The sequence below is a fragment of the Pelmatolapia mariae genome, linkage group LG16_19, assembly GCF_036321145.2.
Source record: "Pelmatolapia mariae isolate MD_Pm_ZW linkage group LG16_19, Pm_UMD_F_2, whole genome shotgun sequence".
Lineage (NCBI taxonomy): Eukaryota > Metazoa > Chordata > Actinopteri > Cichliformes > Cichlidae > Pelmatolapia > Pelmatolapia mariae.
In genome coordinates this window covers 38,765,773-38,785,551 of record NC_086241.1, presented here as the reverse complement: position 1 = coordinate 38,785,551, position 19,779 = coordinate 38,765,773, and the positions used below count along the sequence as shown (strand labels likewise).

The following is a 19,779-nucleotide window of genomic DNA, read 5'->3' as shown; positions in this document are numbered from 1 at the left end:
AGTTTCTGACTCATGTCCCTTTAACTCATGTCTTTAACTTTACACGGTTTTTCATATTTCTTTGGTTCCTCAAAGGTTCCAATAAAAACATATATGTAGAAGTTTGGAACGACTAGCACTCTCTGAGCTGGCTGCCCAGTTAATCTAAGCAACTGGGGTAAGGGGCCATAGTCTGGGGGGTGATTGAGAACCCCACAGTCACTCTGACAAAGCTCCAGCTTTGCTGTGTTCAGAGAGAAGAATCTTCCAGAAGGACAATGATTTAGGCCCCCTGGATTTTGCCAAAAGACACTTGAAGGACTCTCAGACCATGACAAACACACTTCTGAACCTGGCTGATACCATCCCTACAGTGCTGCAGTGATGGCAGCATCATGCTGTGGGCATGTTTATCAGCTGCAGGAAACTGGAAGACTAGTCAGGGTCAAGGGAAACATGAATGCAGTAATATATAGAGATGACACTCTGGTCCAGAGTGCTCTCGACCCCTGGGCCGAAGGCTCATCTTCTAACAGGACAATGACCCCAAGCACACAGCTGAGATAACGGGACAACTGCGTGATTGTCCTTGAGTGGCTCAGTCAGAGGCGCACTTGAACTCAGCTGACTGATGGTTCCTCTTCTTGCTCGGGTTTCTAATGCCTGAGGTCTTCACTAAGCAGCTGTGGCCATCTTCTGATGTACTCATGGATCTTTATTGTTTCATCCTGAATAGTGGTTCTGACACTCACTAGTCCTCAGCTTCCTTCCTTCCTTCCTTCCTTCCTTCCTTCCTTCCTTCCTTCCTTCCTTCCTTCCAGTAAGCCTACAGTCTCAGGATGCTGGATTTGAGGTGAACTTCCATGCATGGTTAGAAGTTTTCTTGTCTTGATGCCAGAGGCTTCTACCTCCTCCTTTAGCCAGATTAATATGGTAATTGTAAATGGACTGGTTCTTACACAGCACTTTTCTAATCTGAGAACTTTTTTCTAAACTAAAAAACTTTTTGCAGGAGTTAGATAGAAAGCAGGAGTGCTTTCTATCTAACATTCACACTCTGTGTTAGAGAGCCCAGAGAGCTTGGATATGCAAACTGGAGCAACTATTGATCAAACCACATACCTGCCCATTAGTAGATGACCTGCCCTTCCTGAGCTACAGCCAGTTCAGTATGCCTTCTTCCTTCTTCCCTCAGTCCTGACCATCTTCCTTCTCTTTGTTACGACTACACTTCTCCAGTCCAAATGGCGTTTGCTGTAGATCCTACAGTGTGGAACATCTGATTTATTCTCCTGAATAAATCAGATGTTCTCTCTCTTGTATACCTCTTCAAGTGATTAGCCAAGGCTGTGAGTCTTTGGCCATTTCTAAGGCCTCAAATAAAGGCAACTTTGGTCTTTATTGTCCACGTGTGCTCCAGTTGTTCCTTCCGTCCCTGCTACTTCTCTATTTTTTTATGCTCCTGCTTCCTGATGTTCATGTCCACTGGGATTTCCACATCTGTCACAACTGTGGTCTTCTGCTACTTCTCCACCACTGCTGTGTCTGGTTGGTAGGCCAGCAGCTGCTTGTCTGTCTGAAACTCCCACAGGACCTTAGTCGTGTTGTTATCAACCACCTTTGGTGGTGTCTCCCATCGGGACTTGGGGACTTGTAGTCCATGCTATGCACAGATTTTCCTGTACACTATCCCTGCCACATGGTTGTACCTCTCAGTGTACACAGTCCCAACTTAAACCTTCTACTATGTGTTGGATAGTCTCCAGGCACCTTTGCATAGTCTGCAACTAGGCCTTTTCTAGCCACTAAGACCAGCTTATTAGTCCTGCTTACCTTCTGCAGGGTTTTGGCTGTGGCTGACTTCTATTAAAGTCCTGCTGACCTTTTGTCCATGTAGTTGTTTTATATATCTACTATTATGCCTTGTTGCAGCTCCATGTCTGTGCATCACCTTTGTAACCATTTGACTTCACATCCACTCTTCTCTGTAGATCTGAGTGAGGTAGATTAGTGAGTCAGTGTCTCACACACACCTGGCATGCAGCTTTATGCATGCACAGGAGGTGGCTTGCGTTTGCTCCACTGTGGGATCTGTCCTGTATCTGCTCCTAATGATAAGATGGATTAAGAGGTTGAAGAACACTTGATGGTAACTTTGGGAGTTGGCCTGCAGTGTTTTCTTCTACGTTCCCTTTGGGTTCCCGGTGAACATTATCAGCGTGCAGGAAACTGACTCGTAGGCTGTCCAGTTGCTGTCCCTAGTGTCATCGTCTCGTGTACAGCTGTATCAACCAGTTACTGGTGTTTTGGCTTTCTGGTGTTATCTCCAGTACCGTTTATGAGCTGTGCTCATGTACTGACTCATGTGCCTACTCACCTTGGTTCTAACATGTGTTGCGTATAACCTCTCTAACTGGAATAGTAGCATTTTATCAGTTTTATCAGTCGTTTTACACGCCTCAGCATTTTAAAATAGCATTAAACATGTTTTGTATTGCATCTCCTCTGCCCACAAACAAAACACGACAGATGGAACATGGTATTAATTAAGTCATTTTGAAGAAAATGTCGTTGTTGAGTATTTTACCAAAATAAAATAAATGAGTTCTGAAGTTTTACACGGACAGGAGCAATGAATAACAACTACATATTAACACTGCAGCTAAATGTGAATTTGGATTTAATTTACACAAAGCAAACCACATTCTGCTCTTGCATGTTTATAACACCAGTTCCTGCAGAGGTCTGCCCATCACTGAGTCTCGCTTATGTTGCACCAGTTTTATGGTATCATTTGATTGTCGTGGTTTCTATCATATGAAGCTTCTGGAGATGACTACTGGTTTGTAGTTGTGATATATGAATAAAATAGAAATAATTTGAATGTCATTATTACGATATGTCAGTATGGTTTGCGTTTGAACAAAACATACTTCTCTGTGTGATGTTATGAGTATAAAGTGGCATCAACGTGAATTCCTCAAGTAAATTATAAAAACATAATTAAATGTATTAGTTGTAATTCACCACTGGGTTCTGGCACAAAGGATAAGTTGCCAGTTTAGACATTGTTATATGTATATCACTATTATATACCGTTAAACTGTTCATTTCATATTCAGTGTGCAGGTAAAGTAATCAGACTACATTTATCAGCTTCAGAAGCTGAGGTGCTGTATTATTGATTACGATGGTTTGCAGGCAGACAGTAATCAATGGACCCTCCAACATTCACATCTTGGAAGTCCAATCATGAAAAACTGGAGCTGTCATCATTATTTCTCTTTCTGTGTTTCTGATTAACTCTCAGAACTTTATTAAAAGAAAACACACACACACACAGATAAACTTTGCTTATAAGGGAAGTTGTTTTGTCGTGATTTTTGCTGAAATGTTCATTTCAGAAAAAAAGGATAAAGCACATTTAGAGTAGTGCAATTTTGCCTGTTAGCAAACAGCCTCCCAATTATCTTCCCTTTGATTGCTTGCCTCCATCAAGGTGAGCGATTAGACCACCGCTCCTGTGAAGCTCTGGAAGTCGTCCTGAAATCGCTGCACTTTGATTTCATCAATCTGCAGGCAGCCCAACTGGAAGAAAATGTGAGTTTTATGAGCAAAACTTATTTTGCTCATCTTCATCTTCCAGTTGCAATACAGTTTCATATTCAGGCCTTCCCTTGTATCAGATTAGAGGCTATTTTTTTCCTTCCAAAGAAACTTCATAACATTCCTGTCAAATTTGGGGCCTTGCTTTCTTTATTTTTTTTCCCTCTGCTTTTTTTTTTCTATTCCAGGGAGCATCGTCCTTGTTGGATATGATTTTGTACTATGAATCTACAACACATCTTGACATTTCTGACAACAGCAGTATGGGGACATCGAGTTGGAGGGCCCTCGCTCATTTGATAAAGCAGGTTGGCTGACGCAGTGGAATAGCAATCTTTTCATGTAGGCTATCTCCCAGGGATAATGTACATCCTGCAAAGTGAGTTTGTGGCACATTACCGGGACTGAAGATGCAGGGCAGAGCAAACCGGGTGAGAAGTTCTGCTATGAACATCAACACATCAACACACACAAGCGCTGGATTATCACAACTAGCATTAGCAGGCATAGCTCATTAGCTCTGAGGGTTAAGTGACTGTTAGATTAATATCATCAGGGAGGGACAGAATGAGGGGAAAACTGTGAGAAATTTGACTTTGAGTTCACGTAAAGACCAAATGACTGTCGAAGCTTCTTTAGTGCTGCTGCATTTTAACCCACGACTTGGTAAGAGCTCTGGCACATGTTGTGGCAATAACAGTGGATCTCACTGACTATGGTAAATGTCACAACAGTATAAATATTTATAGTTTTGTGAAGTGTTAGAATTCAAATGAAATGAAGGCAAAAAACTGAAAATATGACGAACACTGGAAGGAACAATTCAATTCAGTTTTATTTATACAGCGCCAAATCACAACAGCAGTCGCCTCAAGGTGCTTTATATTGTAAGGTCGACCCTACAATAATACATACAGAGAAAACCCCAACATCATATGACCCCCTATGAGCAAGCACTTTGGCGACAGTGGGAAGGAAAAACTCTCTTTTAACAGGAAGAAACCTCCGGCAGAACCAGGCTGAGGGAGGGGCGGGGCCCCCCTGCTGTGATTGGTTGGGGAGAGAGAGGGAAGACAGGATAAAGACATGCTGTGGAAGGGTCTGTGTGGGGACCAGCCTTGGTCCACTCTTTGTGAAGCCCTCCAGTGGTTTGAATTAACATTTATTGTTGCTTGTTCAGTTTTCCTTCCAATCAACTTTCCATTGGCAGTCTTCCAAACAGCACTCAGTGAGCAGCCGGCCTTTTCAGCTTTGGTGGTTTACCTTACAGAGGGTGTCAATTATCGTCTAGTGACAGGTCAGCAGGCTTCCCCATGATTGTGGTTGCGTGTACTGAAGTAGACAACGTATTTGGGAATACTTTACTCAAACTAGAAATGAAATTTCCTGATAATTTGAGATTTTCATGAGCTATAATTCATGAATGTAACAAGTAAAAAATGATTTTCTATGTAATGAAAATATTTAGCTTTTTGAATAACTTGTGAAAAAATGTAACCTTTTCTCATTTTTGAGATCCACTACTTTGATAACCTTGGCCGAGACACCCATATCTGCCCCAACAGCTCTCCCTATCATCCAGCAGCATGGACCTAACCTCCCTGTCACTCAGGGTTGTTCTTTCTCCGGGTTTTTTCCCAGTGTTTGATGTCAGGGAGGACAGACAGGTCAGTCCACTGTTCGAGTGCGAGTCCTTAGAAGCACCTTCTCCACTTGTCTTTCCACAGGTCTGAGTGTTTGACAGCAGCTGGTGAAGCTCTTTCTTTCAATATTCATCCTGCCCTTCTCTTCTTTTCTACTCTTGGTCAGATCAGACATTCTGACGAGTCTTTTTTCTGCAGTTGTCTGTATTCACTCTGTCTGCACTGTGTGTGTGTTTCAGAGTGTGTGTCTCTACAGACTGGATGTCTGCAATGTGGCCTTGGTCGACTATCCTGTCCAGGCTCTGTCTAAAGCGCTGCGGAGCAGCCGGCTCACAGTGCTACACCTTCAGCATGTTCAGCTCAGCGGGATGCCGCTGTACACACTGGGTAAGACGTGTCCGTGTGGATCGCTCTGCACTCGCAGGCTATTTTGTTGCAACAATGTTTTTAAAATTTCTTTTTGAAATAGTGTCTGTGTATATAGCATTTGTGTGTGCATGGATTTAAAAATGTGGGTTTTTGTGCATATTTATGTGTGTGCATGCATGCGTGGGGGTTTGTGTCCTGGCTGCCAGAGCCTTTATAGACATGTGCAGTGGTGTGTAAAGTGACAGGTAAGAGATTAGGCCTCTAATCCAGGTCCAGACCTGCAGGGAGGGTCACAGGTCAAAATCTGGTCCTGCTGGTCACAGAACACACACTCATGCACACACACAAACACAGTTTGGAGTCGTGTATTGTCAGAGACATATTAGGACGTAATGGGATGTGAGCATGCTCACACTGCACACACAGTTATACGTGTTTACAGCATACGAAGACCCACAAATGATTCAAACTTCAGCACATCTATCTGACCTTCACTGATTTTTGTCACCTCTCAACACTGAGGAAGGACAAGGAAAGGAGAGGCTTTAGAATGGTGACTAGGAAGGTTGCAGGATTTTATGTTAGTGACCTGTGCACAGACACACACACACCTACAAACACACAATCACTGGGTGAGTATATAGCACAGAAATACACTCACAAAAGGCTAACAGAACACCCAGGGTCGGTACACAGATGGACAGATCACACACACACACACACACACACACACACACACACACACACACACACACACACACACACACACACACACACACAGTGTTACAAAAAAAGGAACAGTTTGATTAAATAATAAGTGCAACGTGAGTAGTTATTAATAGTCTTAAGGAGGCAAAGCAGACAGTGATGTAGCAGTAAATTTATCACAGCGCCCAAAGTGCTCTATGGAAAACAAATTTTCTTGCTTTAAAGCCGCTTTAAGTATAATCCCACAACAATCACAGGACGATGTGGTTCTTTGAATCCTAGTACATGAACTCGTGTAGTAATAAATCCGTCTCTGTGTCCGACTGGGACACAAATATCAAAAACAGCATCCGGTCTCCTCTCAGCTGGGAGCAGGCAAAGACCCAAATGGACACAGTGTGCCGCCCACATCCCAAAATGTTCCTCCAACATTTGCAGCTCCTTCCTGGATTTCTTTGATATTTTCAGGCTGCTAAAGATTCTGCTCCTCTCCTGCTCATCCTCACCCCACTCCTACCTCTGCTATTACCGAGGCCCACCGGCGCCCTCCTCCTCCTTCCCTCCCAGCAGGGGGTCCCAGCTGAGGATCATTGCCTTCGATTCGAGGGGCTTGTGATTGCGGGATTGGGTGCTTGCAGTGGAGTCGACCGGATCAATCCCACTGATACCACCATTTGGTTCCTACTGTGCCTGATGACAATGTTGGCATTCCACATGCAGCCCAACAGGCTTGATCAAATCTGCAGCATCGATCTGGATGGAAGGGCAGCGAGGACCTAGACAACACGGACACATGTACAGTACACATGACACAAATACACAGGGAACGCCCACAGCGCACACATAAATACAGAATATGGCTACAAAAACAGCGTCTCAGCTGTGATAAAGAAGTGAAAAGACTGGTAACGATGGTGTGCACAGTGATATTTGGAGGAGAGGGTCGTGGAGCTTCGCTGGTGCTTTGTTTGGTCTCCTGTGCTGAAAACTCAACTCTGCTGTTAACAATGGCTTCAAGGAGAAACACTTCTTTGGTATAATTACTGAAAGAGATTTTCAGTAATTACACTTTGTGCTGTGCTCCTGTTTTCATGTTCACGTTCAATCAGTCCTACCCAGCTGGCCTGTGTTGGCACTCACAGGACAGACTAGTACAGTGGCACAAAGTTCATAACATTAGTACAGCTTCATTTGGTTAGGGCTAAGATTTCCTAGATTTGAAATGTATTTGGGCCATGATCCAGAACCCTCCCACTGAGAGCAAGAAGCAGGAGTTTTTGATAGTTGTGTGTGATACTGTATATTTTGGAATCGATCCGATACCAAGTAAATACGGGCCAGATCACCGATACTGAAATCGATACTGATACTTTTCAATAAATAAGGTGGATGCTCATTGAATTACTAAATCTCAATTAATTTTCATGACCTTAAGTGCTTTTTGTAATGTTTCCTCTTTTATTATTAAATAGTTAAAACCCAGGACATAATTAGCACAGAGTTTATAATTAAATAGAAAATGCTTTATTATCATTTTTTTAAGAAACATCTTAAATAAAAGTGCCGCAAACCAGGAAACAAATGAAAACAAACAAGTACTGTTGAGAAACTATAATACTAAAATTACAATTAAAATCCTCAACAACAAAAACAACAACTGGTGAAAATATAAATATATGTAAACAACCCCCAAAGCGTCTAAGTCACGTGACGGCGCAGCATCTAAACACAAGATGGGGGAGGAGCAAAGTGTGCCTGCTCTGCGCTGACACAGGAGCGGCGAGTCCGGCAACCTGGCTGTTTGTCTTTGCTGAAGCACAGCATTGCAAACAAGAGCAGAACTGAAAGTAAAGACTCGATCTCACCAGGATAGTATTGATCTGATACCGATGCTGACTTGGTATCGATACAATTGATATTTGGATCGATTGGCCCAGCACTAGTTTTAGATTCCACCCTCACCAATGGAGTAATTGGGGAGGATGGATAGCTCTGCCAACAAGGACATGATCTTCCCTTCACATCAGTAAACAATGCACAAATGTGTCATCATTAACAATCTTTTTTACACTCTCACATAATTTCTTCAGGGATTATTAAAGTATTGTGATTCTGAAGTCTGTCATTGTGAGTCCTAACCCATGCCTGAAGAAAAAGGTTGTGTGTATATATATATATATATATATATATATATATATATATATATATATAGATATATATATATATATATATAGATATATATATATATATATATATATATATATATATATATATATATATATATATATATATATATATAGTCCTGGGAACAGCTAAGATACTGCGCAGGACCCTCAAGCTCCCAGGCCTCTGGTAGAGGACCCGAGCTTGAAGGATAAACCGCCCGTAGGGGCGTGCTGGGTGTTGGGGGTTTTTTTGTGTTATATATATATATATATATGTATATATGTATACATATATATATATATATATATATATATATATATATATACATACATATATTTGTGTAGCATAGGCTCAAGGTTACGGTAATCGCTGAGGACTTAGAGTTCAGCGTATTAACCTGCAAGAATAACTGAAGTAATGTAAAGGCATGATCAGCTTTGCATTTGCCAGCTTAGTTGTCCTATCATAACCTGTCCATTCCAGTTGGTGCACTAAAGACAAACCAGGTGCTGCGAGAGCTGCACCTTGCTAATAACCTGTTGAACAGCTACCAGGATGCCCTTCATCTGAGAGACCTACTACGGTTCAACAATACTCTGCAGACACTGGAGCTCAGCAACAATGCTGTAGCAGATGCTGGTAAGATGTTCATACATAAATCATAGAACTACATGCATGGTTCACAGTCTACTATGTAGATGTGTGGTGAGATGGACCTTGAGTTATGCAGTCATAAAACAGGTGAAGCTAAACGAAGATAAGTCCATGGCTGAACCCTTACTGCTCATACATTACAGGTAGATGAAGTTTGCAAACATGCACAGACCAACTTTATTATTATTTCACTAATACAGACATGCGAACGTGTAAGGCACATAGCAACTTACATCAGAGTCACTACAACCAACACTCCCACCATACATCTGGAAGTGCCATTTAACTCCAGCACAGACAACAATGAAAGTTTGTCTGTGCCGTCTGCTAATAAACATATTTTACTGTTTGTTTTCCAAGGTTTGGAGGAGCTGTGTGACGGTCTGAGGTGGCAGAAAGGAGGTCTCAAGGTCTTACTGCTGAGGAATAACCAGATTACTGTAAAAGGCATGGAGCATCTGGCTAAAACTCTGGTGAGGAACAAAGTGTTGGTTCTTTGTGTGGAACAAAATCCAATAATGTGAAGAGTCAGCCAAAGGGTTGAATTAATACAGTGTCCGGTCATTTTGAGCCGTGTAAAGACATTAAGGACGACAGTGTTAGTGACAGTTAGCATTAGGACTGCTAACTGTGGCTAGCAGAGGAAACACACTCTCAGAGTGTGTTTTAGGACCACTGAAGCTGTGGAGACATTTATGTGCCATCAAACCAACTGCAACTGAAGCAAAGTGAAAACAGAAGAAACAGGTATGAACCAAACTCAGTGTACGCCTGTGCAGTGCACCAACATGGATAATATGATGAAAGAAGGCAAATTTGTATGTATGCTGCTCCCTTACTCACAGGGGTCACCACAGTATCCTGACACAATCCCAGAGGTGTGAAGCACTACTCAGTGTAAAACAGTTTGAGCATGTGAATAAACCACACCCAGGTGTGTCTGGATGTCAAGAGTCTACAATTCAATTCAATTCAATTCAATTTTATTTATATAGCGCCAAATCACAACAAAAGTCGCCTCAAGGCGCTTTATATTGTACAGTAGATAGCACAATATTAAATACAGAGAAAAACCCAACAATCATATCATATGACCCCCTATGAGCAAGCACTTTGGCGACAGTGGGAAGGAAAAACTCCCTTTTAACAGGAAGAAACCTCTGGCAGAACCAGGCTCAGGGAGGGGCGGCCATCTGCTGCGACCGGTTGGGGTGAAAGAAGGAAAACAGGATAAAGACATGCTGTGGAACAGAGACAGAGATTAATAACAGATATGATTCGATGCAGAGAGGTCTATTAACACATAGTGAGTGAGAAAGGTGACTGGAAAGGAAAAACTCGATGCATCATGGGAATCCCCGGCAGCCTACGTCTATTGCAGCATAACTAAGGGAGGATTCAGGGTCACCTGGTCCAGCCCTAACTATATGCTTTAGCAAAAAGGAAAGTTTGAAGCCTAATCTTGAAAGTAGAGATAGTGTCTGTCTCCCGAATCCAAACTGGAAGCTGGTTCCACAGAAGAGGGGCCTGAAAACTGAAGGCTCTGCCTCCCATTCTACTTTTAAATACCCTAGGGACAACAAGTAGGCCTGCAGAGCGAGAGCGAAGTGCTCTAATAGGGTGATATGGTACTACAAGGTCATTAAGATAAGATGGGGCCTGATTATTTAAGACCTTGTAAGTGAGGAGCAGGATTTTGAATTCAATTCTGGATTTAACAGGAAGCCAATGAAGGGAAGACAAAACAGGAGAAATATGCTCTCTCTTCCTAGTCCCTGTCAGTACTCTTGCTGCAGCATTTTGGATTAGCTGAAGACTTTTCAGCGAGTTTTTAGGACATCCTGATAATAAAGAATTACAGTAGTCCAGCCTGGAAGTAATGAAGGCATGAACTAGTTTTTCAGCATCACTCTGAGACAGGATATTTCTAATTTTAGAGATGTTGCGCAAATGGAAGAAAGCAGTCTTACATATTTGTTTAATATGTGCCTTGAAGGACATGTCCTGGTCAAAAATGACTCCAAGGTTCCTCACAGCATTACTGGAGGCCAAGGTAATGCCATCCAGAGTAAGAATCTGGTTAGATACCATATTTCTAAGATTTTCAGGGCCGAGTACAATAACCTCAGTTTTATCTGAATTAAGAAGCAGAAAGTTAGCGGCCATCCAGGTCTTTATGTCTTTAAGACATTCCTGCAGTTTAACTAATTGGTGTGTGTTACCTGGCTTCATGGATAGATAGAGCTGCGTATCATCTGCATAGCAGTGAAAATTTATGCTATGTCTTCTAATGATGCTGCCTAGGGGAAGCATGTATAATGTAAATAGAATTGGTCCTAGCACTGAACCCTGAGGAACACCATAATAGACCTTAGTGTGTGAAGAGGACTCTTCATTTACTTGAACAAATTGGAGTCTATTAGATAGATATGATACAAACCACTGCAGCGCAGTACCTGTAATACCTACAGCGTGCTCTAATCGCTCTAATAGGATATTATGATCAACAGTATCGAACGCTGCACTAAGGTCTAGCAGGACAAGCACAGAGATGAGTCCACTGTCAGAGGCCATAAGAAGATCATTTGTAACCTTCACTAAAGCTGTTTCTGTGCTGTGATGAGCTCTGAAACCTGACTGAAACTCTTCAAATAAGCCATTCCTCTGCAGATGATCTGTTAGCTGTTTGACAACTACTCTTTCAAGGATTTTTGATATGAAAGGAAGGTTGGAGATTGGCCTATAATTAGCTAAGACAGCTGGGTCTAGAGATTGCTTTTTAAGTAAGGGTTTAACTACAGCCACCTTGAAGGCCTGTGGTACATAGCCAATTATTAGAGATAGGTTGATTATATTTAAGATTGAAGAATTGTCAGCCTGGCTACAGTGCTGAAGAGAAACCTGGGGTTGTTCTTATTTTCTTCAATCAGTGACGAATAGTAAGATGTTCTGGCTTTGCGGAGGGCTTTCTTATAAAGCAGCAAACTATTTCTCCAGGCTAAATGATGATCCTCTAAATTTGTGACACGCCATTTCCTCTCCAACTTACGATTTATCTTCTTTAGGCTACGTGTTTGAGAATTATACCACGGAGTCAGGGACTTCGGATTTGAGGCCTTAGTTTTCACTGGAGCTACAGTATCCAGAGTCGTACGTAGTGAGGAGGTAAAATTATTAACAAGATAATCGACCTCTGTTGGAGTAGCGTTCAGATAGCTGCCCTGCTCTATGTTGGTACAGGGCATTGAAGATGATAACAGTGGGTGGATTATATTCTTAAACTTAGTTACAGCACTTTCAGAAAGACATCTACTTTGATAAAGTCTACTCTCCATTGCTGTGTAATCAATCATTGTAAATGTAAATGTTATCAGGAAATGATCAGACAGCAGAGGGTTTTCAGGAAACACTGTTAAATGTTCAGTTTCTATGCCATATGTTAAAACAAGATCTAGAGTGTGATTAAAGTGGTGCGTGGGTTCTTTTACATTTTGAGAGAAGCCAATTGAGTCTAATAACAGATTAAATGCAATGTTGAGGCTGTCATTTTTAGCATCTACATGGATGTTAAAATCACCCACAATAATTATTTTATCAGAGCTGAGCACTAAATCAGATAAAAAGTCTGAGAAATCAGAGAGAAACTCTGTGTAAGGCCCAGGTGGACGATAGATGATAACAAGTAAGACTGGTTTCTGAGTTTTACAGCTGGGTTGGACAAGGCTAAGCATCAGGCTTTCAAATGAATTAAAAGTCTGTCTTGGTCTTTCGTTAATTAATAGACTGGTGTGAAAAATTGCTGCCACACTGCCCCCTCGGCCTGTGCTTCGAGGTTTCTGGTAGTTAGAATGACTCGGGGGTGTTGATTCATTTAAACTAACATAATCATCCTGCTGCAACCAGGTTTCTGTAAGGCAGAGTAAATCGATTTGTTGGTCAATTATTAAGTCATGTACTAACAGAGACTTGGAGGAGAGAGACCTAATATTTAATAATCCACATTTCACTGTTTTACTCTTTGGTTCAGATGTGGATTCTGTATTGTTCTTTCTTTTTGATTTTTTATGTTTAAGTTTTTTATTGCTGGTTTTTGGTTTGTTTTTTGTCTTTTTGGGAGCTGACACAGTCTCAATGGAGATGGGTTTTTGGGGGGGTAGCAGGAGGAGAGAAGCTGCAGAGAGGCATGTAAGACTGCAACTCTGCTTTCTGGTCCCAACTCTGGATAGTCATATTTTGGGGGGTTTAATAAATTGGTCCATATTTCTAGAAATGAGAGCTGCTCCATCCAAAGTGGGATGGATGCCGTCTCTCCTAACAAGACCAGGTTTCCTCCAGAAGGTTTGCCAATTATCTATGAAGCCCACATCGTTTCTGGGACACCACTCAGACAGCCAGCAATTTAAGGAGAACATGCGGCTAAACATGTCACTCCTGGTCTGATTGGGGAGGGGACCAGAGAAAACTACAGAGTCCAACATTGTTTTGGCAAAGTTACACACCGATTCAATATTGATTACAAGTCATAGCTTCTTCTAGGTCGACACACCCTGAGTTAATGTGTAAAATACTACATTAAAGAAGGCTTAGCAGCACAGATTCAGACTAATCAGGAAAATGTTTGCTGAGTTGAGTCATTTTTATAGGCTTTTATTTTTGCAACAAGAATATTTATGGCACTTCTGCGTTGGCTTACCTTTTTAGACCTAATGCTGTGTCCATCTTCTTATACAGTCTATGCATAAGTGATGTGTTTCATGTCAGCTGCTTGCCTCTGAGCGTCTGCACACACCTATGATGTACTGATACTACATGTCTGCAGCGTTTTATCTAGAAAAGCTACATTTACATTACACATCTATCATTCGGGTCCATGTTTGTCATGTGACGTCTCATCATTGCAGTGTTTCTTTTAAAAATGTAACTGTGAACACTGAATAGTTCAGCACGCTTCAACGACACCAGCACGACATGCTGTCCAATCACGTGTGAAGGCAAAAATGTTTATTCTTGTCTCACATGGCTCGCTGCCTGGCTTCTGACTGTCTCGATGCCATGAATTGTACAAATGGAACTAATGGCTCACTTTTAGGCAGCCGGCTGCACCCATGAAAGACGACGACACAAACGCGCACACCACTGACTGACAGTCAGAGCAGGTCAGCATCAGGTTAAGGTGTTAAGGGTTAACATTCATGCAGGTTTGCAGCTGCAGGTTTGTCACATCAAGTTTTTACCTTATTTTTAAGTTGTGATGATAAAATGACACCAGTCATACTGTCAGTAGAGGTCTGACAGCGTGCCTAATATGAATGTTGATCTCAAACCTGCGCTTACTGCCAGATTTAGTAGTCATGCAGTGCATCTTTTATGTTCTTTGGATCCTGCTTTTGTGCACATTTCCAAGACTGAGAATATCACTTTGGTGCTGGAGATTAGACGATCCAACGTGGTTGTTAAGATTCAAGGGCGTTAATAATGAGTTCATTTTATGGGTTATATTTTTTAAGGAAACATCTTTTATGTTACTGACACTAGGCTTGTTTAGCATGTGGCTGAAATACAGTGAAACCTGCTAGCATCTGTCTGACGAGCGCTGCTAAACCAAGAGCCAGGACGGTGTTCTCTTGGAGAGCGGTCAGCAAAGACTCGACCCGAGCTTCATTTCCAGCTGATACTTTGTGCTTCCCTCTGTGTGGAGTTGTGGAACATGAGCCTGGAGAGATGAGTCCAACCTCCCAGCATCGTTGCACAGTCCTAATAACATGCATTCCTTCTGTGTGATTGGCAGCATAAACTGTACCCTCCTGTCATGTGAGTGGCGATTGTAAAAGTCAAAAGGCTGGAAATTAAAGGCCTCTCTCTCTGTCTCAGCACACACACACACACACACGCACACACACACACACACACACACACACACACACACACGCACACACACTTGCCCAAAAGAAGGAACAGTTTGATTAAATAATAGATGTGTGCTAAGAAGGGCTGCTCATGCAGCCTGCCAGTCGCAGGGATAAGTAGGTGTCCATGCAGGCCGTAATGATGATAATTAGAGCCATAGCTGGTTGTGTCGAATATGATGATGAAGAGAGCTGTTATTAACCTTTCTGCTTGGTGTATCTGCGTTTTCTCTCTGTCCTCCTGGCTGGTTTAGTCCTTTGGAGGCCTGAGAGAGCTGGGGCAGACAAAACCTGCTCAATATCAAATTGGACGGCGTGTTTAATGACAGAAACTCTAAGCAGGGCTTTTCCGAGGTGGACGTGTCACCGAGAGCGCCAGCTTTGCCTGTTTCTGCTGCTTTTTTGTTTGAAGCCAGCACGGCATGTGTGAAAGCATACTGTGTTTTTGGTGGTTTCACACTCCTGCACCCCCCTCAGACTTCTCACTCCAACCCTCCCGTGGTTTACGTTTGACAGGTTTCAACCATGCTTGACTCTCACACACTCTCAACCATGCAGTTGCCTCTTTAATTGTCTGCTATTATCCCTCGTGCATATCCATTCAGGGAGGCTCTCCCTCCCTCTCCTCCTCCCCTCTTCACCGGAGAAGCTTCTCGCCACGCGTCGGATGCGGCGCTGCCTCCGTGTGCCGTGACTCAGTGAGGGAAAGGAAAAAAAAGGTGGGGTGTTGGGGGCTCTCGAGTGTGTTTGTTGTCACTGCGGTGCAAATTAACATAGAGGAAGACGCTCTCAGGGTCTGTCAGTTGCTTTCCTAGCTTCCTTTCCACCCCCGCGCTCCCTCTTTCTTCAGAGCAGTGACCAGAGGAGTTTAACAAGGGTGGTGAGGCGAGGGGGCAACCGAGGAGTGGGTGGCGCGTTCCTCTTCAAGCTGCTGGGCAACACGGGCCCCTTGTGCCCTCGACACCCCCACTTTGCTGCACCAGCTAATCAACCTTCAATGCTAATGTGGCTCTGGAGAGTAAAAACAGAAGTTCTGAAGATTAACACGAGAGGAAACATTTTGAAAAGGAAGAATAATCACTGTATAATCACAATGATAATTAAAACTTCTCTCACGCACTTGCACAAAGGAACACACAGTGATTAACTGGTGGGTTAAGTAAGTCATCTTGAACCCTGTGTTGCAGCCAGTGCTGAAGGTCCTGCAGGTCCTGGATTTGGGTGAGAATCTGTTGGGGAACGAGGGGATCCAGATCATCAGGGAACCTCTCATGGTCAACAGCTCAGTGCTGCAGCTTGGCCTGGCCCAAGCCAGCATCACCTGTGAAGGTACACCATGTTGGTCTGTATTCTGCATTTGTAATACAGCTCAAGTTCACTTGTCACGAGTGTAGAAAAACATCAGGCTCATGTACAGTCCTGCGTCACGTTGGGTTACTGCACGCAGCATCAGTCAGAAGTAGCTTCTTTGTACAGTAACATTAGCCTTAGGGTTGGGTCCAGATTTGGTGCTGCTGTCTTATTCTTTTTTTCCATCATCTGGGCCTCATATCATCTTACTAACAAGAGATATTAATAATATTTTAACCACTGAAAAACATCTAAGCTCTGCTAGGAAAAAATGAAAAATCAAACAGTTACTTTCACACCTCAGTCTAAATCCAGAAGCTTGTTTCTGCTCACGAAACACTTTGTGACCCACTTTGAGCATCAGTATAATGGGATATAGTTCACTAGCTGGGCCCACGTCCTCATTTTAGGTTTGACAGCGTTTTAGTAGGTAAAGGTGAATGCTTGGACATGAATTAAGCTGTGGTTTGGGGAAGGTCTCAAAGGGGACTGGCGACAGCTCCCGGGCCTGGCAGATCCCCAAAGAAGGCATCCCCTAAAAGCAGTAATAACTGTGCGATACGAAGGTCGAAGACGTCAGCAGATTTTCGATTCGACTTATTAATACAGCACCGAGCCACAGTGACAGACGCCTCGAGACCCTGCAATGATGTCTAGAGGGAAACCCAACAATCATATGACCCCCTATGAGCAAGCACTTTGGCGACAGTGGGAAGGAAAAAACTCCCTTTTAACAGGAAGAAACCTCCGGCAGAACCAGGCTCAGGGAGGGGCGAGGCCATCTGCTGTGATTGGTTGGAGAGAGAGAAGGAGAAGACGTCTTGATGCATTCTCAATCATCCAGGAAAGTAAATCTCCAAAAGTTGATTCTGTTCATCTGGACGTAGCGTTTTGTGGGAGAAACATTTCGTCACTCATCCAAGTGACTTCTTCAGTCTCAGCTGACTGCAGGTTTCCCCAAATCTTATAAACAGTACATTTGCATAATGACTGAAACCAGCCCACTGAAGGAACAATGGGCTGGGAGGTCAGTTCCTTAATCATAGTTATGCAAATTCTCATGACCATTGATCAACAACCACTGCAACGTGGTGGAAGAAGATTGCTGCTGCGATTACGAAAGATGCCTATAGAAGGAACCAGCTAGAAGGATTCTCTGCTGCTTTAGCCATGATGGATGGACTGAACTGGCAACTCAGGGGAAAGAAGCTTGTCACTGCGGTTTGCACATAGCCAATATAGCAAGAGCCTGACACCACGTTGCTAGAAGGGTTTGCTGATGCTTGCAATGATAGAAGCGGAGAAACTGGCAGTTCGGTAGTAGGGAAGCTAGATGCTGCATGCAAATGGGGGATGAAGGAAAACCTGGCAACCCAGTGCCTTTTTATTTATTTGTCTATGCAGACAACGCCAACCCAATGATAGAAAAGCTGCTGCTGCTTTCGCAAATGAGGGATTAAGGAAACTGGCAACCCGGTGCCAACGTTTGCTACGGAGTTTAGCCGAGGAGGGAAGAGGCTGGGAACCTGGCAACTCGGTGCTGAGGTTTGCTGCAGAATTTTACAAAGGAGGGATGAGTGGCTGAGAGCCTGGCAACCCGGTGCCGATGTTTGCTGCAGAGTTTAGCCGAGGAGGGAAGAGGCAGGGAACCTGGCAACTCGGTGCCGAAGCATGCTGCATTTGCTACGGAAGAAAGGAGTACTGGCAACTCTGTGCCCTTTTTTTTTTTTTTTCCTTTTAACTATGCAGAGAAACTGGCAACCCGATGGTCGAAAAGCTTGCTGCTGCTTTAGCAAATGAAGGAGAAAGGAACCTGGCAACCCGGTGCCGAGGTTAGCTGCAGAGTTTAGCAGATGATAGGTTGGGAACCTGGCAACTCTGTGCCGACGTTTGCTGCGGAGTTTAGCAGAGGAGGGATGAGTGGCCGAGTACCTGGCAACTCGGTGCCAACGTTTGCTGTGGAGTTTAGCAGATGAGAGGTTTGGAACCTGGCAACCTGGTGCCGGCGTTTGCTGCAGAGTTTAGCTGAGGAAGGATGAGAGGCTGGGAACCTGGAAACTCGTGCCGAGGTTTGCTGCAGAAATTTTCAAAGGATGGATGGATGGCTGAGAACCTGGCAACCCGGTGCCGACGTTTGCCACAGAGTTTAGCAGAGGAGGGATGAGTGGCTGAGAACCTGGCAACTCGGTGCCGAGGTTTGCTGCAGACGTTTGCGAAGGAGGGATGAGTGGATGAGAACCTGGCAACCCGGTGCCGACGTTTGCCACAGAGTTTAGCAGAGGAGGGATGAGTGGCCGAGAATCTGGCAACTCGGTGCCGACGTTTGCTGCAAAGTTTAGCACAGGAGGGATGAGTGGCCGAGAACCTGGCAACCCGGTGCCGACGTTTGCTGCGGAGTTTAGCAGATGAGAGGTTGGGAACCTGGCAACTCGGTGCTGAGGTTTGCTGCAGAATTTTGTGAAGGAGGGATGGGTGGCTGAGAACCTGGCAACCCGGTGCCGAGGTTTGCCACAGAGTTTAGCAGAGGAGGGATGAGTGGATGAGAACCTGGCAACTCGGTGCCGACGTTTGCTTCAGAGTTTAGCGGATGAGAGGTTGGGAACCTGGCAACTCGGTGCTGAGGTTTGCTGCAGAATTTTGCGAAGGAGGGATGGGTGGCTGAGAACCTGGCAACCGGTACCGAGGTTTGCCGCAGAGTTTAGCAGAGGAGGGATGAGTGGCTGAGAACCTGGCAACTCGGTGCCGACGTTTGCTTCAGGGTTTAGCAGATGAGAGGTTGGGAACCTGGCAACCCGGTGCCGACGTTTGCTGCAGATTTTTGCGACGGAGGGATGGGTGGCTGGGAACCTGGCAACCCGGTGCCGAGGTTTGCCACAGAGTTTAGCAGAGGAGGGATGAGTGGCTGAGAACCTGGCAACTCTGTGCCGACGTTTGCTGTGGAGTTTAGCAGAGGAGGGATGAGTGGCCGAGTACCTGGCAACTCGGTGCCGACGTTTGCTGTGGAGTTTAGCAGATGAGAGGTTTGGAACCTGGCAACCTGGTGCCAGCGTTTGCTGCAGAGCTTAGCTGAGGAAGGATGAGAGGCTGGGAACCTGGCAACTCGTGCCGAGGTTTGCTGCAGAAATTTTCAAAGGATGGATGGGTGGCTGAGAACCTGTCAACCCGGTGCCAACGTTTGCCACAGAGTTTAGCAGAGGAGGGATGAGTGGCTGAGAACCTGGCAACTCGGTGCCGGCGTTTGCTTCAGAGTTTAGCGGATGAGAGGTTGGGAACCTGGCAACTCGGTGCCGACGTTTGCTGCGGAGTTTGTTTGTTTTTTTATGTGTGTGTCATCTTTCCTGAGAAACTGGCAGTTTGGTGGTAGGGAGCTTGCTGCTGCGTTTGCGAAGGGCGGATAG

The 19,779-nt window shown here is 44.1% G+C and overlaps 1 protein-coding gene across 1 annotated transcript in view; it reads left to right on the top strand.

The window, feature by feature from the left end:
- Nucleotides 1-19,779, top strand: part of si:dkey-288a3.2 (protein phosphatase 1 regulatory subunit 37) — an 80,361-nt gene that overhangs the window by 24,305 nt on the left and 36,277 nt on the right. The window contains exons 4-9 of the mRNA XM_063497659.1: nt 3,479-3,579; nt 3,774-3,893; nt 5,468-5,615; nt 8,955-9,110; nt 9,486-9,598; nt 16,219-16,360. Coding sequence (XP_063353729.1) covers nt 3,479-3,579; nt 3,774-3,893; nt 5,468-5,615; nt 8,955-9,110; nt 9,486-9,598; nt 16,219-16,360 — 780 coding nt within the window. The remainder of the gene's footprint in view (nt 1-3,478; nt 3,580-3,773; nt 3,894-5,467; nt 5,616-8,954; nt 9,111-9,485; nt 9,599-16,218; nt 16,361-19,779) is intronic.